The sequence below is a fragment of the Dermacentor silvarum genome, chromosome 11 (genome assembly GCF_013339745.2).
Source record: "Dermacentor silvarum isolate Dsil-2018 chromosome 11, BIME_Dsil_1.4, whole genome shotgun sequence".
Taxonomy (NCBI): Eukaryota; Metazoa; Arthropoda; class Arachnida; order Ixodida; family Ixodidae; genus Dermacentor; species Dermacentor silvarum.
This window is the reverse complement of record NC_051164.1, coordinates 69,025,913-69,047,297: the sequence shown is the minus strand read 5'-3', so window position 1 is coordinate 69,047,297 and position 21,385 is coordinate 69,025,913. Positions and strand designations below refer to the sequence as shown.

Sequence of the window (21,385 nt, the reverse complement as noted above, 5' to 3'; positions counted from 1 at the left end):
TGGTGACTGTTGCCGGTGCCTCTGGGAGCGGCTCGGAGGTCTTCGACGACATCAAAACGGGACACTCGTCGAGCAGCGTTGGAAGTCTTTACTACTTTCTCGCCTCGCAACGTTTTTATAAATGCGCATTTATATATCAATAAGCAGCTAAACGTCGCCTCCCTCCCTCTCTCCCGTCCCCCCACTGCCTTTCGCGCGACGGAAGTCGCGTTTGCTCTGTATATAGGGTGATTGTAAAGGAGGTAAGAGACGCTTAATTCTGCAGCCCTTCAGGGAGCACAGCGCAGAAGGCGCGCTTGCTCTCCGCCGTGCGTTCTCTCCGCGTGAAATCGTGTGTCCTTCGCGCGCTTTCACTCGCACATATAGCATACGGCGCGCGTCGACAATTTCATCGCCATTGGACGTCATGCGGAACCTCACGGCGACGGCGACGGCAGACATCCGCTTGGGGTGTCCATATAATTGCTATCGCAATAAAAAACTGGCTAATTCACTTCTTAGTTAATTACTTTACGGCATATTTCAATTTACGAATTGTAGCCAGTAAGCGTGTCGGCGTATCCACTCGGAATTAATTTCCAGAATGACACCAGTTTGAAGATATGCGCCATCAAACTCGCTGTAAAAATGCACTATTGTTTCGCTTACTTTTTTTTGCCAAAATGCTGTTTCATACATTGAAGCACAAGAGTAACGGAACGCCCATGTATTTCGCCCCCCACCTTGGGAAATATCTCGAAACTGGTGTCATCCTGGAAATTTATTTCAAGTGGATGCGTCTTCCAATCTCACCGGCTACAATTCGCGAATTTCAATATGTGTCGTAAAGTAATTAACTAAAGAGTGAATGGGGAGTCCGTTTTTGTTAATTCGTTGAATATGTGTTTCCATTTCTCGAGCTAATGTCCGCCTCTTCGAATAACCCAGCTCAATGATAAGAAATATGCTACCTGCCAGAGGCGATTTTTAAAAATGCCGTAAAGCTTAATTTTGAACACACGGTATATATATTGTAACCGAGCCTAAGCGGGCTCCGTTTATATTGCCAACCTGTACCTATGTGTGAATAAACTTTATTTCTGATTTGCGGAAATGCGCATGTGCATACACACTCTAAGCACGGTAACACGTAAAGTTGCGCATTTTCGCACTTTTACAGGTAACTGGCCGTAAAAATTGGTAATATGCACTAAATAAAGTTTATGTAACGCCTTAAGTAACGTCAAGCACGAAACTAAAACACCAATCCGAGGAAATTACGTCGCAGCTGACAATTTGTAGGTGCGGCGCAAGTATACAGCATGTGTAACACGACACGATGCGCGGAAGATGAGTTCTACTGTCTCGGCAAATGTTCATGACAACGATGCTACTTTCGTAAGTAACAAATATTAATTAGAGCATCCCAGCCAGCACAGCTTTTGCTGCCATCTGCGTAAGAGCACGGCTTACGTATTGTCGCGGTACAACGCGAACAGAAGACAGGGAGACAGCGAGACACACGATAAGGATTTTGGTGAATTGGTCTTGCCGTATCCTCTGTAATTATTCGGTGCTTTGTTAGAGGCGTCCGACCGACTCTTGACGTCGACGCAAAGCAGTCGTTGAACTTGGCTAGTAGCGTAAGAAGCCGTTCGCGTTCGTGCTGCGGCAAAACAGTGCTGACGTCAAGTGCAGGAGCTGGGTCTTGTGTAGGCGCTTCTTCGAGTAGTGAACAGCAGCCGCGAACATCGGCAACACCGTCAAAATAAGCCACAGTATAAAAGAAAAAAGTGGTGATGTGCTGCTTTGTAAAAGTTGTGCTTAATGTGTGTGGGTGTTCTATAGGCTTATCTGTGCGCTGCTTTCACTTGTTTGTTCTAAGTATTTTGCATGTGCGAATGCCCAAGCTGTTAGAGTCATATTAGTGCTTTATTTACGTTTTGTTTGTTTTGTGTGCCCAGGGACAGGGAGCTGGCGCCACTTATAGGCGCCAATCTCTCCTCTGACTGCATTTCATTAAAGGAAAAAGAGCGACAAAGAAAAATACTACTGATATCGTTAACCTCTTTTACGGGTCTTTAAATAAATGAGCTGATTACTCTAGTAGACGCCTACAAAGCAGCCCAGAGCCTTTGTGCCACTTACTTGCAAGGGTACCACTGCAGCGGCGATTCCTCGACATGCAGAGCTTTGATGACGTCACGGCGGTTGAAGTACAGCTGCAAGCGATCCTGGTCAACACACGCGGGGCTGACGTCGTTGAAGCTCTGTACACGGTTGGGAGTCAAAACATCACGTGTCTTACAAATGCTGTACGTTTACCACAAGATTCTTTGGTACATAACAGCGTTCGTGCTCTTCAAACTCTACCCCTTCTACACTGGACAGATTGACCCAAGCGAGACCTCTTTGAAGTTCACATGTAAACGTGGACAGGTCGTGTCGGTGGTTCGCTGCCAGCAGCGATTGACCGGGCGCGTTGTTTTAAGGCGAAAGCCTTAGATCTCTAGCTTTTAAAGTCGGGTTGTGAGGTACAGAAAGTCACGTGACCCAAGGAAGGCCAGAAGCGAATCAAAGCATGTGCAGCCGTGATTAATGAGACGTGATAAGACGTGATTAATTACTAACAAGACGTGATAATGACGTAATAAGACGTGATAATGACTAATAAGACGTGAATGAGACGTGACTATTAAGACCTGATTATTGATTAGCAAAGTTAATTCATGATTGATTACTGATTGGATTAAGGTGCATTATGGTGGATTAAGGTCGATTAAGGTGTATTAGAGAGGATTATGGTGAATTAAGGTCAATTAAGGAGGATGAAAGAAGATTAAGCATTTAGCCGCGCATGGAAAATTCGCGTCGCTCTTACCGTGGTAGGCTGCTTGAACATTTTGCTCATGAGCCACCGGGTAGCATAGTGCATTGAGGTTCCCGGATAGCGCAACGCTAGTGACGAGCTGCTTTCGTTGTAACTGCACGGGTTGTACAGGTTGTACACGTTCAGGCCGCTGTTGAGGACAATGTAGTTGGCTCTCCTCACCTGCGACAAGTGCGGACAGTCGGAACACCAGGGAATGTCGACAGACCCGATGAATGTCACTAATCAGCCAACAACAACGTTGACCCATAGGTGCTTAAAATGAGGTCAAAGAGAAACATTTATTCACACTAGATAAATACAATAGAACATTTCAGCCTATGCGTAAACATATCACTACAGAAGTTCACTTTGTCCGTAAAGATATTACTTTTCCCTAAATACCGGGGATATTTACGTGAGCGGTTGCGTCGGTGGCGCCACCTTGTGGTGCAGAGTTTAATCAGAGAGGACACGTAGGTATATTCGCGACTACATCAATTCATGCGCCTAGTGGCGAGAGCAGAAAACCTGGCACGAAGGTCGGAGCAGACGTCCCATCCGAAGCCTCCGTAGCCGTAGTACTACGACAGGGTGTGCTTGTAGAACGATGCAGGCGCCACCTAAGAAACTCTGCACGGTCAAGCAACTTTACTGCGCTTTGCAGTGTTCATCAACCAGTAGAGAGACAAGTCTGCCTACTTTCACATATCTCGTACTGCACCAAAAGATCAGCACCGAAAGGCCAGATGGATTGCGAATTCCCGCATTACAAAGCTATGACGATGACAATGGTTGTGTTCCCAACAATTTGCTCGACTTTTTTTTTTTTCAAGCGAGGATAGGTTTGTCTTTAGTGTGAAGCGAACGCGAACCTGTCGCTTATGCGACATTTGCCGTGGATCTCTTCGCTTATCCGTTTCTGACAGTCCCGGACTGTCCGAGACGGGGCTTTCAGCCAATGAGCTGCGTATGCAGCGTCTCGGACAGCCCGCGACTGTCAGTGACGGATGATCGAAGAGGCCCAGTAATGCGCTGCAGCGAACTTCAGCGAGTTGACGCTGAGGTTGTTAGCGGCCATCATGATAACTTTCAGCGTATGCGTGTTGCATCCAGCCGGCAGATTCCATGCCCTGTGGGAATAGATGTTATGCGAAGTAGGGTGCGGGGAGCCTACCAAGTTAACGAAACGACCATGAGAGCACCAAGACGTAGGCGGCTGTTTCATCACCTTCATGACTCATGGCAATGACTTCGACCATCAACCTTTAGCCTTTTCCTTCACTTAGTACCACATCCGAACCCATTCCATTGGTTTTTGAGTGCTATTTTTCGCTGAGTCATTCTCATTTTGTTGAGCCATGGCCATGATTTCTACCACCATCCTTTAGTGTTCACTTAGTGCCCACGTCCAAACCCATTCCAGTGGTTTTTAAGTGTTAATGTTTTTCGCTGAGTCATTCTCATTTTTGATGAGTCATGCTCATGACTATGACTTCTACCAACATCCTTTAGTGTTTCCTTCACTTAGTATCTACGTCAGAACCGATTTCAGTGGCTTTTGAGTGTTAATATTTTTAGCTGCGTCATTCTCAAGTCTGCTGAGTCATCCTCATGACTGATTTCTACCACCATCCTTTAGTCTTTCCTTCACTTAGAACCCACGTCCGAACCCATTCCAGTGGTTTCTGAGTGTTAATCTTTTTTCACTGAGTCATTATCATTTTTGCTGAGTCATGCTCATGACTATGACTTCTACCAGCATCCTTTAGTGTTTCCTTCACTTCTTGCCCACGTCCGAAACCATTTCAGTGGTATTTGAGTGGTAATCCTTTTTGCTGGGTCATTGTCATCACCTACATGACACGCATGTCATGACGTTAATGTCATAACCTATCACTCATGTTCGTCATACACGCCTGTCATACTATGCGAATTTTGGCACCTACGAAGTTGACGAAACGACCTTGAGAGTACCAGGACGTAGGCGGCTGTTTCATGACCTACATGACACGCATGTCATGACATTCATGTCATAACGTATCGTTTATGTTCGTCATATGCTCTTGTCATAGTATGCCAATTTTGGTACATACCAAGTTAACGAAACGACCATGAGAGCACAAAGACATAGGAGAATAGCTAGCTAGCTAGCTAGCTAGCTAGCTAGCTAGCTAGCTAGCTAGCTAGATAGATAGATAGATAGATAGATAGATAGATAGATAGATAGATAGATAGATAGATAGATAGATAGATAGATAGATAGATAGATAGATAGATAGATAGATAGATAGATAGATAGATAGATAGATAGATAGATAGATAGATAGATAGATAGATAGATAGATAGATAGATAGATAGATAGATAGATAGATAGATAGATAGATACTGTCAAAGTAGCAAATGTTCGCCAAGAAATGCTTCGCATTTAAAAGTGCAAACTTTGACCAGCGCGAAGAAAACGAGATGAAAGACGAGGAACACGAAGATACACAGACGAGCGCTAGCTTAATCCAACTGATTATTTTGAGCGTCCAAGCATTATTTATACCCTACCTTTAGCAAAAGTTCTAAAGAACTCTTAAGAAAAACTTAACAGGCATACAATCCATGCGATACTGCAACGTTACATAGACTAAAGGAAACCATCTAAAAATTTTAACTTCTTCTCAAGCAGTGACAGTGACGGTGTGCTGATGCATTTGTGCTTTTCTTTAGTTATGTAGTATGCTTCTAATCACTCCTTCACGCCTGCAGCACGACCATCTCTACCACTGTGGTTCCTGCATCCAATTCAAGTCCTTCTTGTAATTCCCGGCATCAAAAAGAAAACGGAGATGTCATCATTCGCCATCAAACAAACCGTGATTTCATTCATGCATGAGAAGCACAGAGAACGCACCCACGTTTACACGGACGGTTCTGTCTGCTCCAAAAGTTCAGCTGGAGCAGTGGTAATTCCCGTGAAATCTGTCCCCGTCCTATTCAAGACGTCTCACATTACATGATCGACGGCGCAGAGCTTGCAGCTATCCGTGCTGCTCTGGAACTTATTGGTCCCAAATCATCACAGTCGTGGTCCATCTTTTGTGACTCGAAGGCAGCTCTCCAGTGCGTGCTGTCCACTTTCAACCACGGACCTAACGTACAATTAGTCGTGGACATCCGACTACTTCACCATCACGCAACCGACAAGGGGCACAACATCATCTACCAGTGGATACCGGGCCGCTGCGGAATTTCGGGAAAATGACAGTGCGGATGACGCTTCCCGATCGGCCAACGATGGTGCCCCTAATATATCGATACCACTTTCGAGAACAGACGCAGCCACAGAGCTTCGCTCCCTCGCACGCGAGCTTACGCAGACTATGTGGAACACCACTGAATTCAGTAACGCACGCCTCCACAGATTGGATCCGCGTCTGCAACTCCGTCTTCCACCAGGGTTACCACGAGCGGAAGCAACACTTCTGTGCCGCCTGTGGCTCGGCGTGGCATTCACGAACGCCTATTCCTTCCGCATTGGAATGGCTGACAGCCCTGCTTGCGACAACTGTGGCTGCGAGGAGACGATCAAGCACCTCCTCTGTGACTGTCCCCGCTACAATGTGTCAAGAAAAGTGCTCGCGACTGCGCTTGAAAAGATAGACAATCGCCCCTTCACAGAGGAAAAAAAGTTTCAGGATACTGGTCGAGGCGGGTTTCAGCATTCAAGGCCTTAAGGGCTCTGCTGATGTGTTTAAGGGCTTGTGAACTGTGCAACCGACTTTGAACGTTGCAACGCGCGCGTAGCGTGGCCGTTATTGTGCGAATTTTTCTTACTTAAATTTTTTTTTTTGTTTCTTCGATCACGTTTTATTCCTTTTACGCCTTTCCCCAGCACAGGGTAGCCAGCCGGTATTTGCACTAGCTGACCACCTTGTCATTCTTTCCCATTGTTTATCTCTCTCTCTCTCTTCTAATCACTCTCGCCGCTTTGTCCGTGCCTCACTTCAGGAACTTTGTTTTTTCCAGTTCCGGCTTACAACCGCATCTATTACAATGGTCAGCCACGTGACCGCCTATATTGCTGCTGTTAAGTTTTTTTACAGTTTCTTTTTTAGAATTTCTTGCTCAAGCTACAGGGTATAAATAATGCTTGGACGCTCAAAATACACACTTGAAATCTGCACTCGTCTTTGTTGCTTCGTGTTCCTCGTCTTTCGTCTCGTTTACTTCGCGCTGATCGAAGTTTGCTTCAAGATCATGAACCAACTAACTCACACCAGGGTCCTACAAAGTGATAAAACGAGCTCGCTCGCCACGCGCAAATGCGCATGCGCAGCGGCAGCAGCTGGTCTCGCTGATCGCCGCGCTACTGCGGGGCCGCGTTCAACGTGGTGAACTGCACAGGTATAGCAGATTCTTCGGCAATCCTGGCGTCGCCGGCGTGACGTATGTGACTTCGCTGGCCGCTGCCTCACACGCTCGCTACGCCGGACTATATCCGTGCTTTAACAGTGAATCAAAAAAGCAGAAATGTGCTTGCACTTTTCCGACAATCCCGCACTACACGAGTACTTGGTTTCCTCCGCGACCAATGGGTCCCGGAAGCGTATATAGAAAATCTAGAAGGCACAGCGCCTTGGCAACCGCCGTTGAACGCGATTGGCTGAAACGCCGCCGCAGACGCTCGACGCCATTTGCAACCGCTGTGCGAGTACGCCGCGCCACCTAACGCCTTTTACGTTAGCCTAACTTGACCTAACCTATCGTGGGCGACACGCAAAGGTAATAATCATCACGGCGTGACATCAGAGCCATCGCCTACATTATACTTAGCTGCTGGTTTAAAGCGTCGGCAGCGACAAGATACCGAACATGCAGTCTTTCGTTTTATATTTATTACGCTATTCATCCCTCCCCACCCCAAACTGTTACGCAATCATAGGTTTCTGACGCATTGTTGCTGCACAAAGCGCCACAAGGTGTCGCTACTAGGTTTGCTGGTGCGCTCAAGTAGTAGCCTGGTATTTCGTGATTATCCATGGTATATCGCAATATTTAGTGAATAAGGGCACTCTTGTCACTTTAGCATATAAGTGTCGCCAAAGCACTACATATCATTTGGACACCAGCTCTCGGTATGGATATAAGCTTTATTTTTGTTTTAAATTTCAAACAAGTAAAGTTTCTAGGTACTGCTCCAAAAGCGCTCGTATGGTCGAAGTAGGAAGCTACCTGAGTCTAATCGTTGCCACAAAACAAATTACCGGTAACAATTTAGCTTTGAAAAGGGTAACGTAAGCGGCGTCAAGAAAACTATATTTTTAGACAAATCCATGTACTGCTACTGATTATTATGCTGATTTAACCACATAAACGACGCCAACGCAAACACTAGCGCAAGTTCTCCCACCAATAATTGCACTATGGAGCTGCATAATATAATCGTCCCAGCGATCATAAATTCAGTGCTGCCGGTTCCATTAGCGAGTTGCATGCCAACCTTTTCTCGCTGTTTCCTTTTTCTTTCATAACCAAAGCCTTTAACACGAAACGTTACCGGTTCAACGCAGGCGGGATCCTTGGTGGACCATCCAAAATCGCACGTCTCCTGAGAAATGCTACCGTTGCAGCAACTAGGTGGTCAGCTCCTTCCAAAGCCTGCAAATAAGCAATATATTTGAACATTGTGCAGCAAGTGACTCGCCAAAAGATTAACGTTTTAACGGTAATCGACGTGGACGAAAGACGAGCTCATGGGTGGGACATGATGACAATGAGTATGATATGCTTATCATCCTCATTAAAATGGTCACGAAGCCATTCAGCTTTAAACGCACGTACGCCTGAAACTGTGAGGCTGTGTTTTCGAATAATTTCAGGGTTCCTGGGCATTTAGAAAGTGTGCCTACAGGTTTTTTATCAAGGAATCTTGGTGTGGCCAAATCAGACACGACAGGAGTGCCATGCAGAGTTTATCATTCTATTTCTCTCATCTACTTAACCTGCCGTCTCATTTCGAGACCGCTTAAGATAAGCATCTACAGGGAACAGATAAAAGGATTAAAAATGTCCACAGAAACCCAATGTACAGACGAACACAAAATAATTAAAAATAATACTGGCGTCGAACAAACATCAGACCAGTGGAACGCAAAGAAACATTGCTTTGGAGGATAAGTTCATACACATCCAGCACTGGATCTTTGAAACATTAGTTAAACGAGTGGAATGAAATGCACAAAACAGTATATATTCTGTCGTCGCTTGCAATTTTAGATAAAAATACTTGATTTTCTTGTTTTCAATATTCTTTCCTCTACAACTCACTACCGGTATCGCTTCAATTACGAACCGCGGAGTGTGCGGCCTTTGGGACGCTCTATAGCGCTATTTGAAACAAAAATGAAAGAAAGCCCTGATGCAGAAAACGGCGTGCGTGGCACATCAGGGTTAGCCACGAATCTCCATGACCATTCCTCTGCACGTGCCAAACGCCAAGCGCTCCAGTGTTCGTGTTTCCATCGGTACTGCTGGTCTACATTGAAACATAACTTTTCCGAACTCCATTTGAACGATTGCTTATCTTTAAGGAACTCATCGTAAAGCAAGTTTAGGTTGTATAAATGTTTTCACAACAATATGGCACCTCTACGAGGTGACCCAGACCGATTCATGAAGTTGTCGGGAGGTAACACTGATTAGGAACACTACCTATCACACCGTTCTAATTTCCTTTTGGAACTGTTGGCAAGCAGTAAATGTTTCTGTTCTACAGTGCAAATGAAATGATCATATCGTTTCTTTTTTTTTCATGATAACGTAGGTGGTGGCGGTGGTGCTAGTGATGCTGAAGCAGGCGAGGTTAGCCTGGCATACATAGCCCGCAACTGTTCTGCCTGATCCTCCTTTGAGTTGAGATCAGGGATGTGTCACCAGGTGTCGATGAGCCCCGTGTCTCGCAGAAAGAGTATCAGAAGTCGTTGAGCTCTCTTCCTGATTGCGTAGTTTACTGAACATGCGTGAAGTTTTCAGGAATCGCAACACAGCAGTCAATAAATGTATCGGGTTTCATTTGAATGGTCCGCACGTAGTTTGGTCTTTGATAAAATGCATGCACTGTGTGCTATGAATTGTAGCCGGTCAGTTTGTAAGGCATATCGACTTGGAAATAAATTGTTGAGGTTAGCGCACGTTTCGAGATGTGCGCCGTCAAACCTGTGGTAACAGTGCTGTGTTGTTTGCTTACATTTTTAAGGGAACGCCGTTTTATGCATTGAAGCACGAATGTAACTGGGACGCCTATGTATTTCATCACACACTTCGGCAATGAATATCTCGAAACTGGTGTCGTCCGGAGAATTCATTCTAAATGGATACGCCTTGCTAACTCACCAGATACAATTCGTAAATTGCAATACGTGCCGTAAAAAAAATTGTCAGAAACTTCACTAGTAGAATTTCGTTAATTAGCCATTAGGCTTGCGCATTTGTGCGCCTCTCCGATTGATTCAGTGTAATGATTATATAATTGTACCATGTGCCACAGACGATTTTCTTTTTATTCTGTGTGGTCTAAAAAACAGCTATACTTGCAAATGATCGCTAAAAAAGAACGGCGTTCCTCGCAGACACCACTGGGTGGTTAAACCGATTCCCAAAACGCGTGGGGTCCGCATACTTCATTTAACAAAACGTTGCTTACATCTGACCGAAAAGACCATGGTAGTAGCCGAAGAACATAATAGAGTTGCTGAGAAGCTCCATATCCAGAGCTCCGTTTCCGACAGCGTATCCCTTCGGTAAAGAAACACAAAGAAAACAAACGCATCACAGGAAGAACAATGTTTGAATGTTTCAATTGATGAACAGAGCACGAACATGCAAAGCATTTTCCCAAAGGAGGAAGAAAAGCCCCCTTGTACAAGATTCAATGATGCCCACCAAAAAACAACTGAAAAACAAACGGGGGCATTAACACACATAGAATGTATGCCACAAACACCTGTCTCGGTGTCTTTTTCTTTCTTTTTTTTTCTTTTTTTTGCACGGAATAGCACCCAGTGTACCCCCGTCCCAACCATTCCAAGCCTCAGTGACATCGCAACAGTTTCCCGTTGTCCAAACGCTTGCTCTGGGCTGACGCTGCCCTGTTGATTTACTGTTCGTCAGATATATTGCTGTAATAAAATACGTTTGGCGTATATGAAGAGCGGTTACGACAAAACCGTGATTTTCTGCGTGCAACTCTTGTTCCTTTTCAACGCCGTAATTGCAGCTTTGTTGTGGTAATAGAGGCCATTGCGCCTGACAAGAGAAGCCTTTGTCAGGCACCTAGAGCACCTTTGGCTTCAGTTTGTTTTCTTGTGTATGTATGCAAGAAAAAAAAAGATTAAGGACGCTAAAACTACTTTACTACTACTATATTTCCAGTGTACACTGACGCCCTGGCTGCTTGCCCGTGTACACTGTACGTTCGTACTTTGTAAGTGCTCGGAGCCGAGCTGTGATCACAGGTACCACATCCACGGCGTTTCGAAATCGCTTTTGCTGAAATCTAAGTTACTGAGACCCAAAGGCCAGAAGTCTTCAAAGTAAGCATGTGCGAATATGAATTTTCGGCTTCGAATCGAAGTCAAAGCGAGTAGTAATCAGTGGCAAACAATTTCGAAGCAAACAGCGCGAATGGTTGTGGGATGCGCATTAAACGTTGAAAAAAGTGCAAGATGTTGAGAAATTTAAAAAAAAAACATGATATTTACTTGCAAACAACGCCACAATTCAATGCCTAGAGAGAAAGAAAGCTCTTTACTGAAAACGGGGAGTGGTGAATACATAGCGTATTTTAGCCTACATGCTACTCTGCAGGGAATGAGACGGAGGAATCGCTCTGTTTCCAAAGTGCTCAGGAGTATTATTCTACAACGCTAACAATTTACAACTTACACGTTTTTTTTATAACTCCAGAAGCGAAGAAAATTCGTTTACAGGCTTTCGCTCAGCGTTCTGCTTCAGTTTATTCGAAGTTTCGCGACGGTCCCAGCCCGCGGGAGCGTTTCGCATTCGAACGTCGTTGCGAGCTCGACTGCCCAGCGCCGGCGCGCAAATTCAGCTCGGTGCTTTCCGCCCACACGTCCGGTAAACAGACGAAGTTGGTAGGCATGCTCACCGCTTCAGTCTGTCCTGAACGCATGATCTGAGGCCCGATCACCGATGAGCAAACATCCCGCGACTGCCTGCCGCCCACCGCCACGCCTGCCTTGGTTCTAGGCCTAACCAGTGGCGCTTCGCCGTGGGTCGGCGTCCATAGTTACGGTTTACTGCCAAGTCGACTCAAGTCCATTTATTCGCAATGGCCGCACTGCTCTCCGGAAGCCGAGAAACCATCTCGCCAGCGATACAGCGAGAGCACAGGGGACAACTTGAATGGCGCTAACTTTCCTCACGGCCGCAGTTTCTCAACGACATCGTGCGCGCGGATTGTGTCCTAAAAAAAATTGAGCCAGACACATTTCGGCGTCCGAAACCTAAATCACCAGTTTTCATACAGGAGATCGGTGGTGACGCAAAATCGACGTTTGAATAATCGAGTGTAGGAGAAAAACTGAGTTGGCCATTGTAAGCGAATTCTTCCGTCTTTGGCTTGTCTCGAATATGAGTCATGTATGGCAGTGAAACTTGCTGCAATACTTCCGTCGCTTGCAGCATACGTAAGCGTGGCCTTCGAGATCGGTTTTCGTTATTTCGAGGGAACCCGGTCGCTGGAGGTGCGATTTCGATACCACTTATACTTCGAAAACATCGAACACTAAAATTAAAGCCGCAGTGACTATCGAATACCGTATTATTCGATTGAATATTCAGAAATATGGAAAACTTGTACAAGCCTACTTGAAAGCTTCCTTCCTGAACCCACTAAGCGGCTAGCAAAACTACGTGCGTTCCCAAGTTTACAAGATTTATTGCCATCTAAAAAAAAGCGCTCAATAGGAAAGTTAAGATTAATTGGTAAACTGAACATTCGGAATACAAGAAGGCGCCTGTCTTACCGTTACCAAAGTTTTGGTAAGCCCAGAACAGATGGAAAAATGAAAGACAGCCTTGAAATCCACGCTCTAGTTCCTCGTGAGGTCGTCAAATTTGGAAGGCACTTGCTCGGGGCTACTTAATTTATTTGAATAAACAAGGAGCACACTCCATTCTAACATCAATTGTAGACTAAACCTAGTGAGTTTTGACAACGTTTCCCAAACAAAAACATCTGAAAATGCTTGAAAATATGTGACGTCATTCTAACATACCGTCGCTGCTATTCGGGAGGGAAATGCAAAGTTTCGACGATGTCCCCCACTTTCCACATTAGCCTTTTTTCTGCAAAATGAACGTTAATCATGTCTTGGAAAAAAGTGGAAAAAAGAAAGTTAATGCAAACTAAATTAAGTTTTCTATTAAAGTAACCTTAAATCCGTTATCCCGGCCATGGCGGCCGCATTTCGATGGGGGCGAAATGCGAAAACACCCGTGTACTTAGATTTAGGTGCACGTAAAAGAACCCCAGGTGGTCCAAATTTCCGGAGGCCCCCCCATTGGCGTGCCTCATAATCATATCGTGGTTTTGGCACGTAAAACCCCATAATTTTAACCTTAACTCCGTTAGTACAAACCCGTTAGCGATGTGTGTACATGTTTGCTAGTTCTTATTTCTGTAACTTTGAGCGGTTCGTAAATGCTTACCTTGAGATTAATTCCTCGAGGGTTTTTAAGAAGCAGCTGCGCGAGGAGGGGAACATAGACACCGGCATAACTTTCACCCGCGATGTAGAAGTCATTCTGCTTGAACTGCGAATACTTGTCAAAGAAGTCCACCACCGCGAGGTAGTTGTCGTCGGTCGTTTTGGTGTCGTCGCTAGCGTAGTTTCCGGTGGGACTGTAGGAGAACCCGACGCCCGCCGGTGATTCCAGGAATATAATGTTCGCTACCTGCGACAAAAGTGAAGAACGAGACAATGCACAGGCTAGTATACAGTGCTTAAAAGGCACTCCATAATATGCGATTCTACTTTTCTGCCGCTCTATACCTCGAAATGGTTGCGGAAGTGACGTCAATGCACCATAGGTCGGCAAAATAAACGGAAGTCACTCAAACTCACTTACTAAGTTTTTTTTTCTTTTTTTAGGGCTCAATCGGACTTAGCCGAGCTAGCTTGGGTTCAGATTCTCCAGAATTCTACTCAGTCGGGCTCACTCGGATTCAAACTAAGGAGAAAGTCTGAGTGTGAGTGAATCAACTCACGAGTGAGTTTGCCGGCCTGTGCAAAATGCGCTGAACAAGTGCGTAGAAAGGTGTGACCTCCACGCCACCACCAACAAGTCATTTTGGGCGGTATATCCCGGGCGATCGCCTTCGGCGATAGTATCACTTTCGCGAGATTTCGCGAGACTCGGCCCACGAGAACCAGTGAGAACTCGCTCCTTTCTCGCGTTTTCGCTGCCCACGTCCAAGTGGCAATTCTCGCGCAATCCCGCGAAAGTGATTCTATCGCCGAAATTGATCGCCCGAGATTACCGCACCCTCCTACTAATCCGGAAGATTTTATTTACACTTGCTATTGCAGAACAGTTTGTCACGTGCCCTGCACTCAGGTCTTTCCTTTAACAGTGCAGTGCAGTGAACACAACGGCGCTGAATGCGCAGATTCAGTTTACGCGCCAAAGCGTCTCATAGTAATAATCCAGAAATTAGGCTCCCGGTTGATCTAGCGGTAGCATTTATAAGCCCAGCAGTGACTGTTAAGCTCAATCCCTAAATGATACTGAACTCGGGAGTGAATGTTACAAAGCTATCGTTCGTCACTTGAGAGTCACGTGAGCGGCGGGTAGTGCACGTGACTCAACGGAGTCGATATTGCGCAGGCTGCCGAATATTCCTAGCGTGCAAACAGCAGCACCGAACCGCGTTTGGTTACGCGGTCGAGAGTGCGGCAATCTCAAAGCTAAATTTAGTTTCTCTCCGCACACTCCCCCCTTCTCCACTCACATCCACCAATAACTTGCAACTCACCGGTCGCTTCCCCTTCCTGCGACTCAGTGCGCGCAGTCAGTTGCTTAACGATGTGAATGAACATTGTAACCGACCCGTGTGCGTCCCACCGTTAATGAAGTGCCGGAGCCCCAGACGCGACCAGCAGCGTTGTTTCAACAAGAACATCAGAAACAATGAATGCAGAGACGGTCCTGCGGAAGCGGAATAACACTTGGCTCGCATTTTCGCGGACGCATTGTCTACAGATCGCGAGTACTTCCTTTCCGTGTTCAAAAAGTGTTGCAGCGACCCTCGAAAGGCGCTGCTCTCTTATTTAATAAGATTTGATTGTGGGACATGCTGCGACGCAGAGTCATGTGACACTGCGCGTAACCCTTTTTATAGACTGTGTGACACCTCTTACACTTCAGGTAGTTCCGTCTTTGTTATTTATTTATTTATTTATTTATTTATTTATTTATTTATTTATTTATTTATTTATTTATTTATTTATTTATTTATTTATTTATTAGTTTGTTTGCTTGTTTGTTTGTTTGCTTGTTTCTTTGTTTATTTATTTATTTATTTATTTTGTTTTTTGTCGACCTTCAGGTTCACCACATACGTTGTCACGCCAACTGGAGATAGTTCCTGTTTAACCTCCTTGTCTGTTCTCCTCTGCGTCACCAGTTCAATGCTGCCTTTGTTAAACAGTGTACAGGAGCTGCGATTCAACACCGGCTGGTAAAACCAGCAGTTACTACAGTATTGCAGGAATTAATTACTTCGCAAAAGTTTCGCTACCTTGTTCCAGCTGAAAGGGTTTGTGGTCATGTTGATGCCCTGGTAGCCCACCCGGAATGGGCCCAGCTCAGCAATGGCTCCAATGAGGGAACTGCAGCACGGTCCCCCGTTGAGCCACAGAAGCACGGGGTCCCGAGATGGTGATCGCTGGCTTTCCATGAACCTTCAAAAAATTTAGAAAAAAGATATTGAGTCATTCATCCCTAAGTGACCATATCATAGAAGAAGATTCAGCTTTCAATGAGCGGTTGCCAGCCTTCAAACATGATACTGCCTTCACTTAAATATATACACAACCAATCACGCTCATGCCAGGACCTCTAAGCGTGTTCTGGGATCAAAATAAGCGTTGCGCCAAAAGGTTAGACTAAATAATTGGTTTCAGCAAAATGACGTGGCTAACCTTGTAAACTTGGGAATATTGAAAGATATCCCTGTCTAAGTAAAATGAGATTACTCGTCAGAAGACAAAAACACAGAAACAGGAATGTGAAACGGGAGAAGTGGCTTACTCCCATATAGCGTTATTTTTATTTGCAGTGTACATGACTCGCCATATACATTCCAGAGTAATCGCTGGTGATCGCCTATATATGCATTCGGGAGCGTACAAAACTATTCGCGTCACGCACGCAACCTGATTAGACAAGGCTATATCGCTGAAGAATCAGAGATAACAATCGAGGACTTTCGGACATATTAGGCGCGTCTTGCGATGATCGACAACTTGATAACGGCGTTAATGCCACGAAAACGAACACCGGGAAACGAACACCGGGGAACAAACTAAAACTAAAAACAATGACGTATGAAATTATATCCCATATCGTCGTATAGCGATAACTGCAGCATTTAGTACAATCATGAGGTACGTATCAAACACAACAGCTTCGTGCTTAGTGCAACGGGGGACACATTCGGTGTTAGAAAATGCACTTAGCGCAAGAAATAGTGTCGAGGTAGCTAATATCTGCGTAATACACGAAAAATGCAGCCTTGTCTTCAAATTTTCCGCATTTCACGCTTCCCATTTCGGGTGATCAGTCATCGAGGCATTTTTCTCACGCTTACCAGTTGAGATCACCCTGCACTCAAGCTATTTTATTCTCCTGGGGCTGAATTCACAAATCATTTCATTAGTGAGTGCCACAGCATCAGAGAGTTCTCGCAAAACGCCGATTTGACGCCGTTTTATTGGGAGATGTCTGCTACTTGACAGCGCTGTGCATGTTTAGATAACTTGAGACACGAAACTCGCACTGGGCCACGAACTCAATCCGCGGCGCTCGCCTTAGATAAACTTACAACATTTACGTTACAACTCAGTGCGGTAAAATCAAAACGCTAATTAAATTGACAGTCGTAAACAAGTAACTCAGAGTGGGGTGTACCAGTAGTGAAGCCGTCGCCCCTCGCCGGCGTCGAGGAATCCCGAGTAATGCTTGAAGTTTAGCGGTTGGTCGAGTCCCGGTACGGAGGTCACTTCCCACTGACTCGGGTCGGAAGCCGCGGCCAACGTTGACAGGGCCAAGCCGGCAAGGAGCACCTCGGCGATCATTGTTGCGGTCGAAAGGTGCCTCTGCAACAGGCATATACGGCGTTCAGTGCATGAGTAGACGTGCGGTGTTCTTTTTTTTCTAATTTCATTAGCGATTCCCAATACGGGGCGCAGATTTGGCAACTTGAATGAATGAATGAATGAATGAATGAATCTTTGTTTCGCAGTGAACAACGGAGGAGGGTGAGGAAAAAAGCCGCAAAGAGACGGCTTCAGAAACCTCAACCCCCTGAGGGTTGAGGGTTGTCAAGTCCTCAACCCTCAGAGTTCCCTCAACCCTCAGATCGCTTTCAAGATAGGGCCCGCGCGGCCGTGTTCATCCGCGCCAAACGCAGCCGCCGCCGGAGTATAACATCCGGCAGCGGCTTCTTAAGACGTAACGCTTCTTCCTCGCCTTCGACCCTTGCGCACGCAAGATTGAGCCAGCATCTTTCTCGGCTCACCCTCGCACACTTTCACTGACACCCAGAGCATACAACGGGTGGCCTACAAATACTACAAATACCGAAACCCTGACCTCGTGCTTAGCAGCAGAGCAACACAGCAAGTTCATTCACACAGCAGCACTTCTTACCGTTGGCGCTGCTCAAGCCATAGTGTTCAAACAATAAGCTGTTCTAACGCCTTGGTTTAATGCTGTGATAAATTCACATGTCAGTTACTGGATCACAGAAAAAAAATCTATATATACAAGCACGCAGCCTACTGTAAGTTAGTGAGCAAGGCCGCAAAAGTTTAGCAATTTCATTAAGGCATCCGGAAAGCGTCATAAAGGCATTGCAGGTTTCATTTTTTTTTTTTTTGACTAAAGGAAATGCACTGCAGCCACTGACTAGCGAGTGCAACGGAGAAAAGCTTTAACTTACCTTCCAGTCAGAAGCACAGTGTAGTGGGAGTGTTGCTTCTCTGCAGTCGATACAAGGAGCGTTTTTCTCTCACAGAGCTGCCGCGTTTGGTTCATTTTGCAACCGCGTCGTCGCTCATCCCGTGAAGATAGAGCCGTACGTGAGAGACACGGAGGATCAAGTTTCACTAACGGAAGCATTTGCGATAGTGAAAAGGGCCATCGCACTCCGTTCGTCTTCGGTAGCATCGTACCTAGCGCCGAGCCATTGCAGCACGCTGGCTATCGTGGCTGATGATAAACGGCGTCCAGATGAACCCTTTCTCGTCGGCGTATTTTCTACGAAGTAAAACCTTTATGTTACGTGCATCTGAAGGGCAAAAGACAAGAAAAATTCACTGGCAATTTAGCGGTAAATGCGGGAGAAATGCGTTAGGCATAATGTCGCAGATCTTTGAGGTCCCGTATCCGTGGTTTAAACCGCGTTCACCACATTCAGTTCAGTAGCCGTTGCTGTTGTTCAATAGCCCACTCGACACACGTCCTGGCTCTTGGAGGAGCGAAATGCAACTGATGGTGATGCGGAGCAGACCATCATCAGTTGCACACCTGCTATAGCCGTAACGGGCTGCAGTATCTTTAAGTAAATAAATAAATATTATATCTATATCCTCCTAAGGCTCATTGTACAATACACTGCACACTGCCTTCAACATTTTTCCGAAATTCACTCGGAAGTGATTGCGCAGAATGTTCACTCTGGGTATGAAGTACAGTGCATCCCCACCCCAGTTTCGCTGGGGTGGGAACCTAGGAGGATATACAAAAAAATGCTGGAGTGGAAGCCGCCTATAGCCAAGGACACTTAGAGGACAGTGAAGCCGCCGGCGGCCATCGTGTGGTGGGCATGAAGCTGGCCGCGTAGCACATCATGCGCTTTCGCGGCCGTTTTTTTTTTTTTTTCCCCGCAGATGATCACCATTACTGAAGTGAAATTTGGGGGTGGGCCAACTTGAAATTTGGGGGTGGGCCAATTTGAAATTTGAGCGTGGCCAAACTGGAAATTGAGTGTTGGCCAGCTTCAAATTTGGACGTGGGCCAACGTAAATTTGGGGGTGGCGAGCATGGTTCATCCAACACGCAGGATTGAACCATGCTCGTTGCAATCGGACTGCACGTATACGAAGGTGCTGCAGAGGCACCCTTGTCCAGGAAAGATCACTGCGCACTGCAGTCGCTGCACACAATCGAGCGGCCGCCGAGCTTTCTGCTTACCACAATATGGCGGTGCGAGCGGGCCCTGGCACAAACACGAGCCTCTAAGTCCAGACTTAAGTCCGAATGCCGTCTCATCCTAACCTAAACTAAGACTGGACTTCCCGGCCGCAGTAGTGCGCTTGCACGCACCGACAATGATCAATTACAGTCTATACTTAATGAAGACGGCAGGTACTTTTAGTACCTAGTCGGTAAATTTTGCCGGGGGGGGGGGGGGGGGGGGGGGGGTTATGGGGCTTCGCGCCATCTGTGCGACGAGGGAACATTTCCGGCGGAAGAAAGAATAATGTGACGCCATATCCGTTAAAAAGAAAAAAACGACGTCATTTCGTTCTCAAAGGTGCGAAATTTGTTTTGGTGACCTGCCATTCCAGCTGTATATTCAAGTGCCACGTCATTTGACTTGATGGGCGTTTCGAGCTTTCAGCGCGGAAACCGATGCAGCCGAAGGTCTGTCGTACGGGTGTCGAAATCGCACCCCTGCACCGAACATACTTTCTTCGAAGGTCGACGAAAGTTTTCGCTGTACCTGTAGAGTGGCTGATCCCATCGTCGGACGCCAAGCCCGTCGGCCAGCGCAGCCCCACGAAAACAGCTGAACGTTGCTCACTGCTTTTGACTGAACAGGTTAATAAACGACGCAACTACCCGCGCCACCAAATACAGACAAACGTCGGCAAGCAGACATCACAACGTTTGAGGTGGGCGTATTGTAGTATCTGAAGTATATTAGCGCGCTTTTCTACACACTTCAAGAGCTCCATTGCATTGCAAGTGATAGCGGCTTCAACGGTGGGCGCTGAAAATGGTATTTATTGATAATGATAAAGTAAAATAGAGTTGGCACTTCTTTTCTCGACACGCGTATATAAAATTGGTTAGGAATTTTATTTTCATCGAATGAATCAAACTGTGTTTAGTTTTAATTAAAAAAGGCTTCTTTTTTTCAATGTTTGTTCCCTCCTTACATAGTCGAGCTTCAATCGCTGCTCCCATAACCACCCTTGCTGATGTCGGAGACAATTTGTTCTGAACTGTATTTAGCCCAAAGCTTCGCGACCTATTTGGATCGGCCTTGGACAGTGCAAATGCGGGCAACAGCCATTCCGGGTTCACAACCTGTGCACCTGCCGAAGATTACTTCCAAGAAAAGGCGCGGGCGCTGTACTCGCTCATCCACGCGGACAGCCATGGCCAGCCACGGCGCAGCTTCCGCGTTAGGGGAATTTAGAGGCGCGCGTTCACCCTCCCCCCCCCCCCCCCTACCATGCGTTCGATCAAACTACAGCACAGTGAAACACACACAGCATGCGCGATCAAAGATTTTCCCACTCTGAAGAAGCCATCCACGACTACGAGACTACAAGAGCTTGCAATAATTAAGAAAAAAACGTTGATCAAATAAGTTTTAAATTAAAATTGAAATTCTGGGGCCTCGCGTGACACGACCTACGATCTGGTTATGAAGCACACCGTAGTGGGGGAGTGAGAATGAATTTTGACCACCTGGTGTTCTCTAACGTGCACCGAAATCAAAGTACAGAAGCGTTGTCTTTTTTTTTTTTTTTTGCATTTCGATCCAATTGAGATGCAGCCTACGTGACCGAGAATCGAAGCCGTCACCTCGTGCTTATAGTAGCTCGAGGCTATAGCTGCCAAGACACCGCGGTGGGTATGAAAATGGTTTACCTCAATTTAAAAGTGCATACTTTGAGGAAAGTAAATGGCTTAAAAGACTGAAAAAAAAAACTGTATTTCTGACATTCTCGAAATTGTCCTATTGTCACTCGTATATCACGAGGGCCACCGCTACGCCGCTTTGTATCCTTATTTACGCTCTGTCACCCTGGGAATGCGGTACCTTCGGTCAGGAATCAGAACAACGAGCTTGTGTTCAGCTGCAAAGCATCGCACACGTTGAACACCCGCGTCAGTTCTCATCGCTTACGTTGAAAAACATCATATGCTGCGTTTGCATCCCTCCCCCCCCGAGCTCCTATCAAGGACGTTCCGGCATGTCTCTGAAAGAGCAGAGAGTAACA

At 46.1% G+C, this 21,385-nt stretch overlaps 2 protein-coding genes across 5 annotated transcripts in view; both read right to left on the bottom strand.

Moving 5' to 3' along the window:
* Window positions 1-8,497, bottom strand: part of LOC119434102 (lysosomal protective protein) — a 34,876-nt gene extending 26,379 nt beyond the window's left edge. The window contains exons 1-3 of the mRNA XM_049658780.1: window positions 8,398-8,497; window positions 2,861-3,031; window positions 2,128-2,249 (exon numbers count right to left, since the gene is read on the bottom strand). Coding sequence (XP_049514737.1) covers window positions 2,128-2,249; window positions 2,861-2,914 — 176 coding nt within the window. The 5' untranslated portion in view covers window positions 2,915-3,031; window positions 8,398-8,497. The remainder of the gene's footprint in view (window positions 1-2,127; window positions 2,250-2,860; window positions 3,032-8,397) is intronic.
* Window positions 1-21,385, bottom strand: part of LOC119434103 (lysosomal protective protein-like) — a 248,103-nt gene that overhangs the window by 131,843 nt on the left and 94,875 nt on the right. For 2 of the 4 annotated variants that reach the window (XM_049658770.1, XM_049658769.1), the window contains exons 2-4: window positions 17,055-17,242; window positions 15,664-15,826; window positions 13,572-13,817 (exon numbers count right to left, since the gene is read on the bottom strand). In XM_049658770.1, the coding sequence (XP_049514727.1) occupies window positions 13,572-13,817; window positions 15,664-15,826; window positions 17,055-17,221 (576 nt within the window). In that variant the 5' untranslated portion in view covers window positions 17,222-17,242. Of the gene's footprint in view, window positions 1-13,571; window positions 13,818-15,663; window positions 15,827-17,054; window positions 17,243-18,087; window positions 18,374-21,385 lie in introns of those variants that run through there. The other 2 variants (XM_049658768.1, XM_037701420.2) reach the window with 2 other exon arrangements.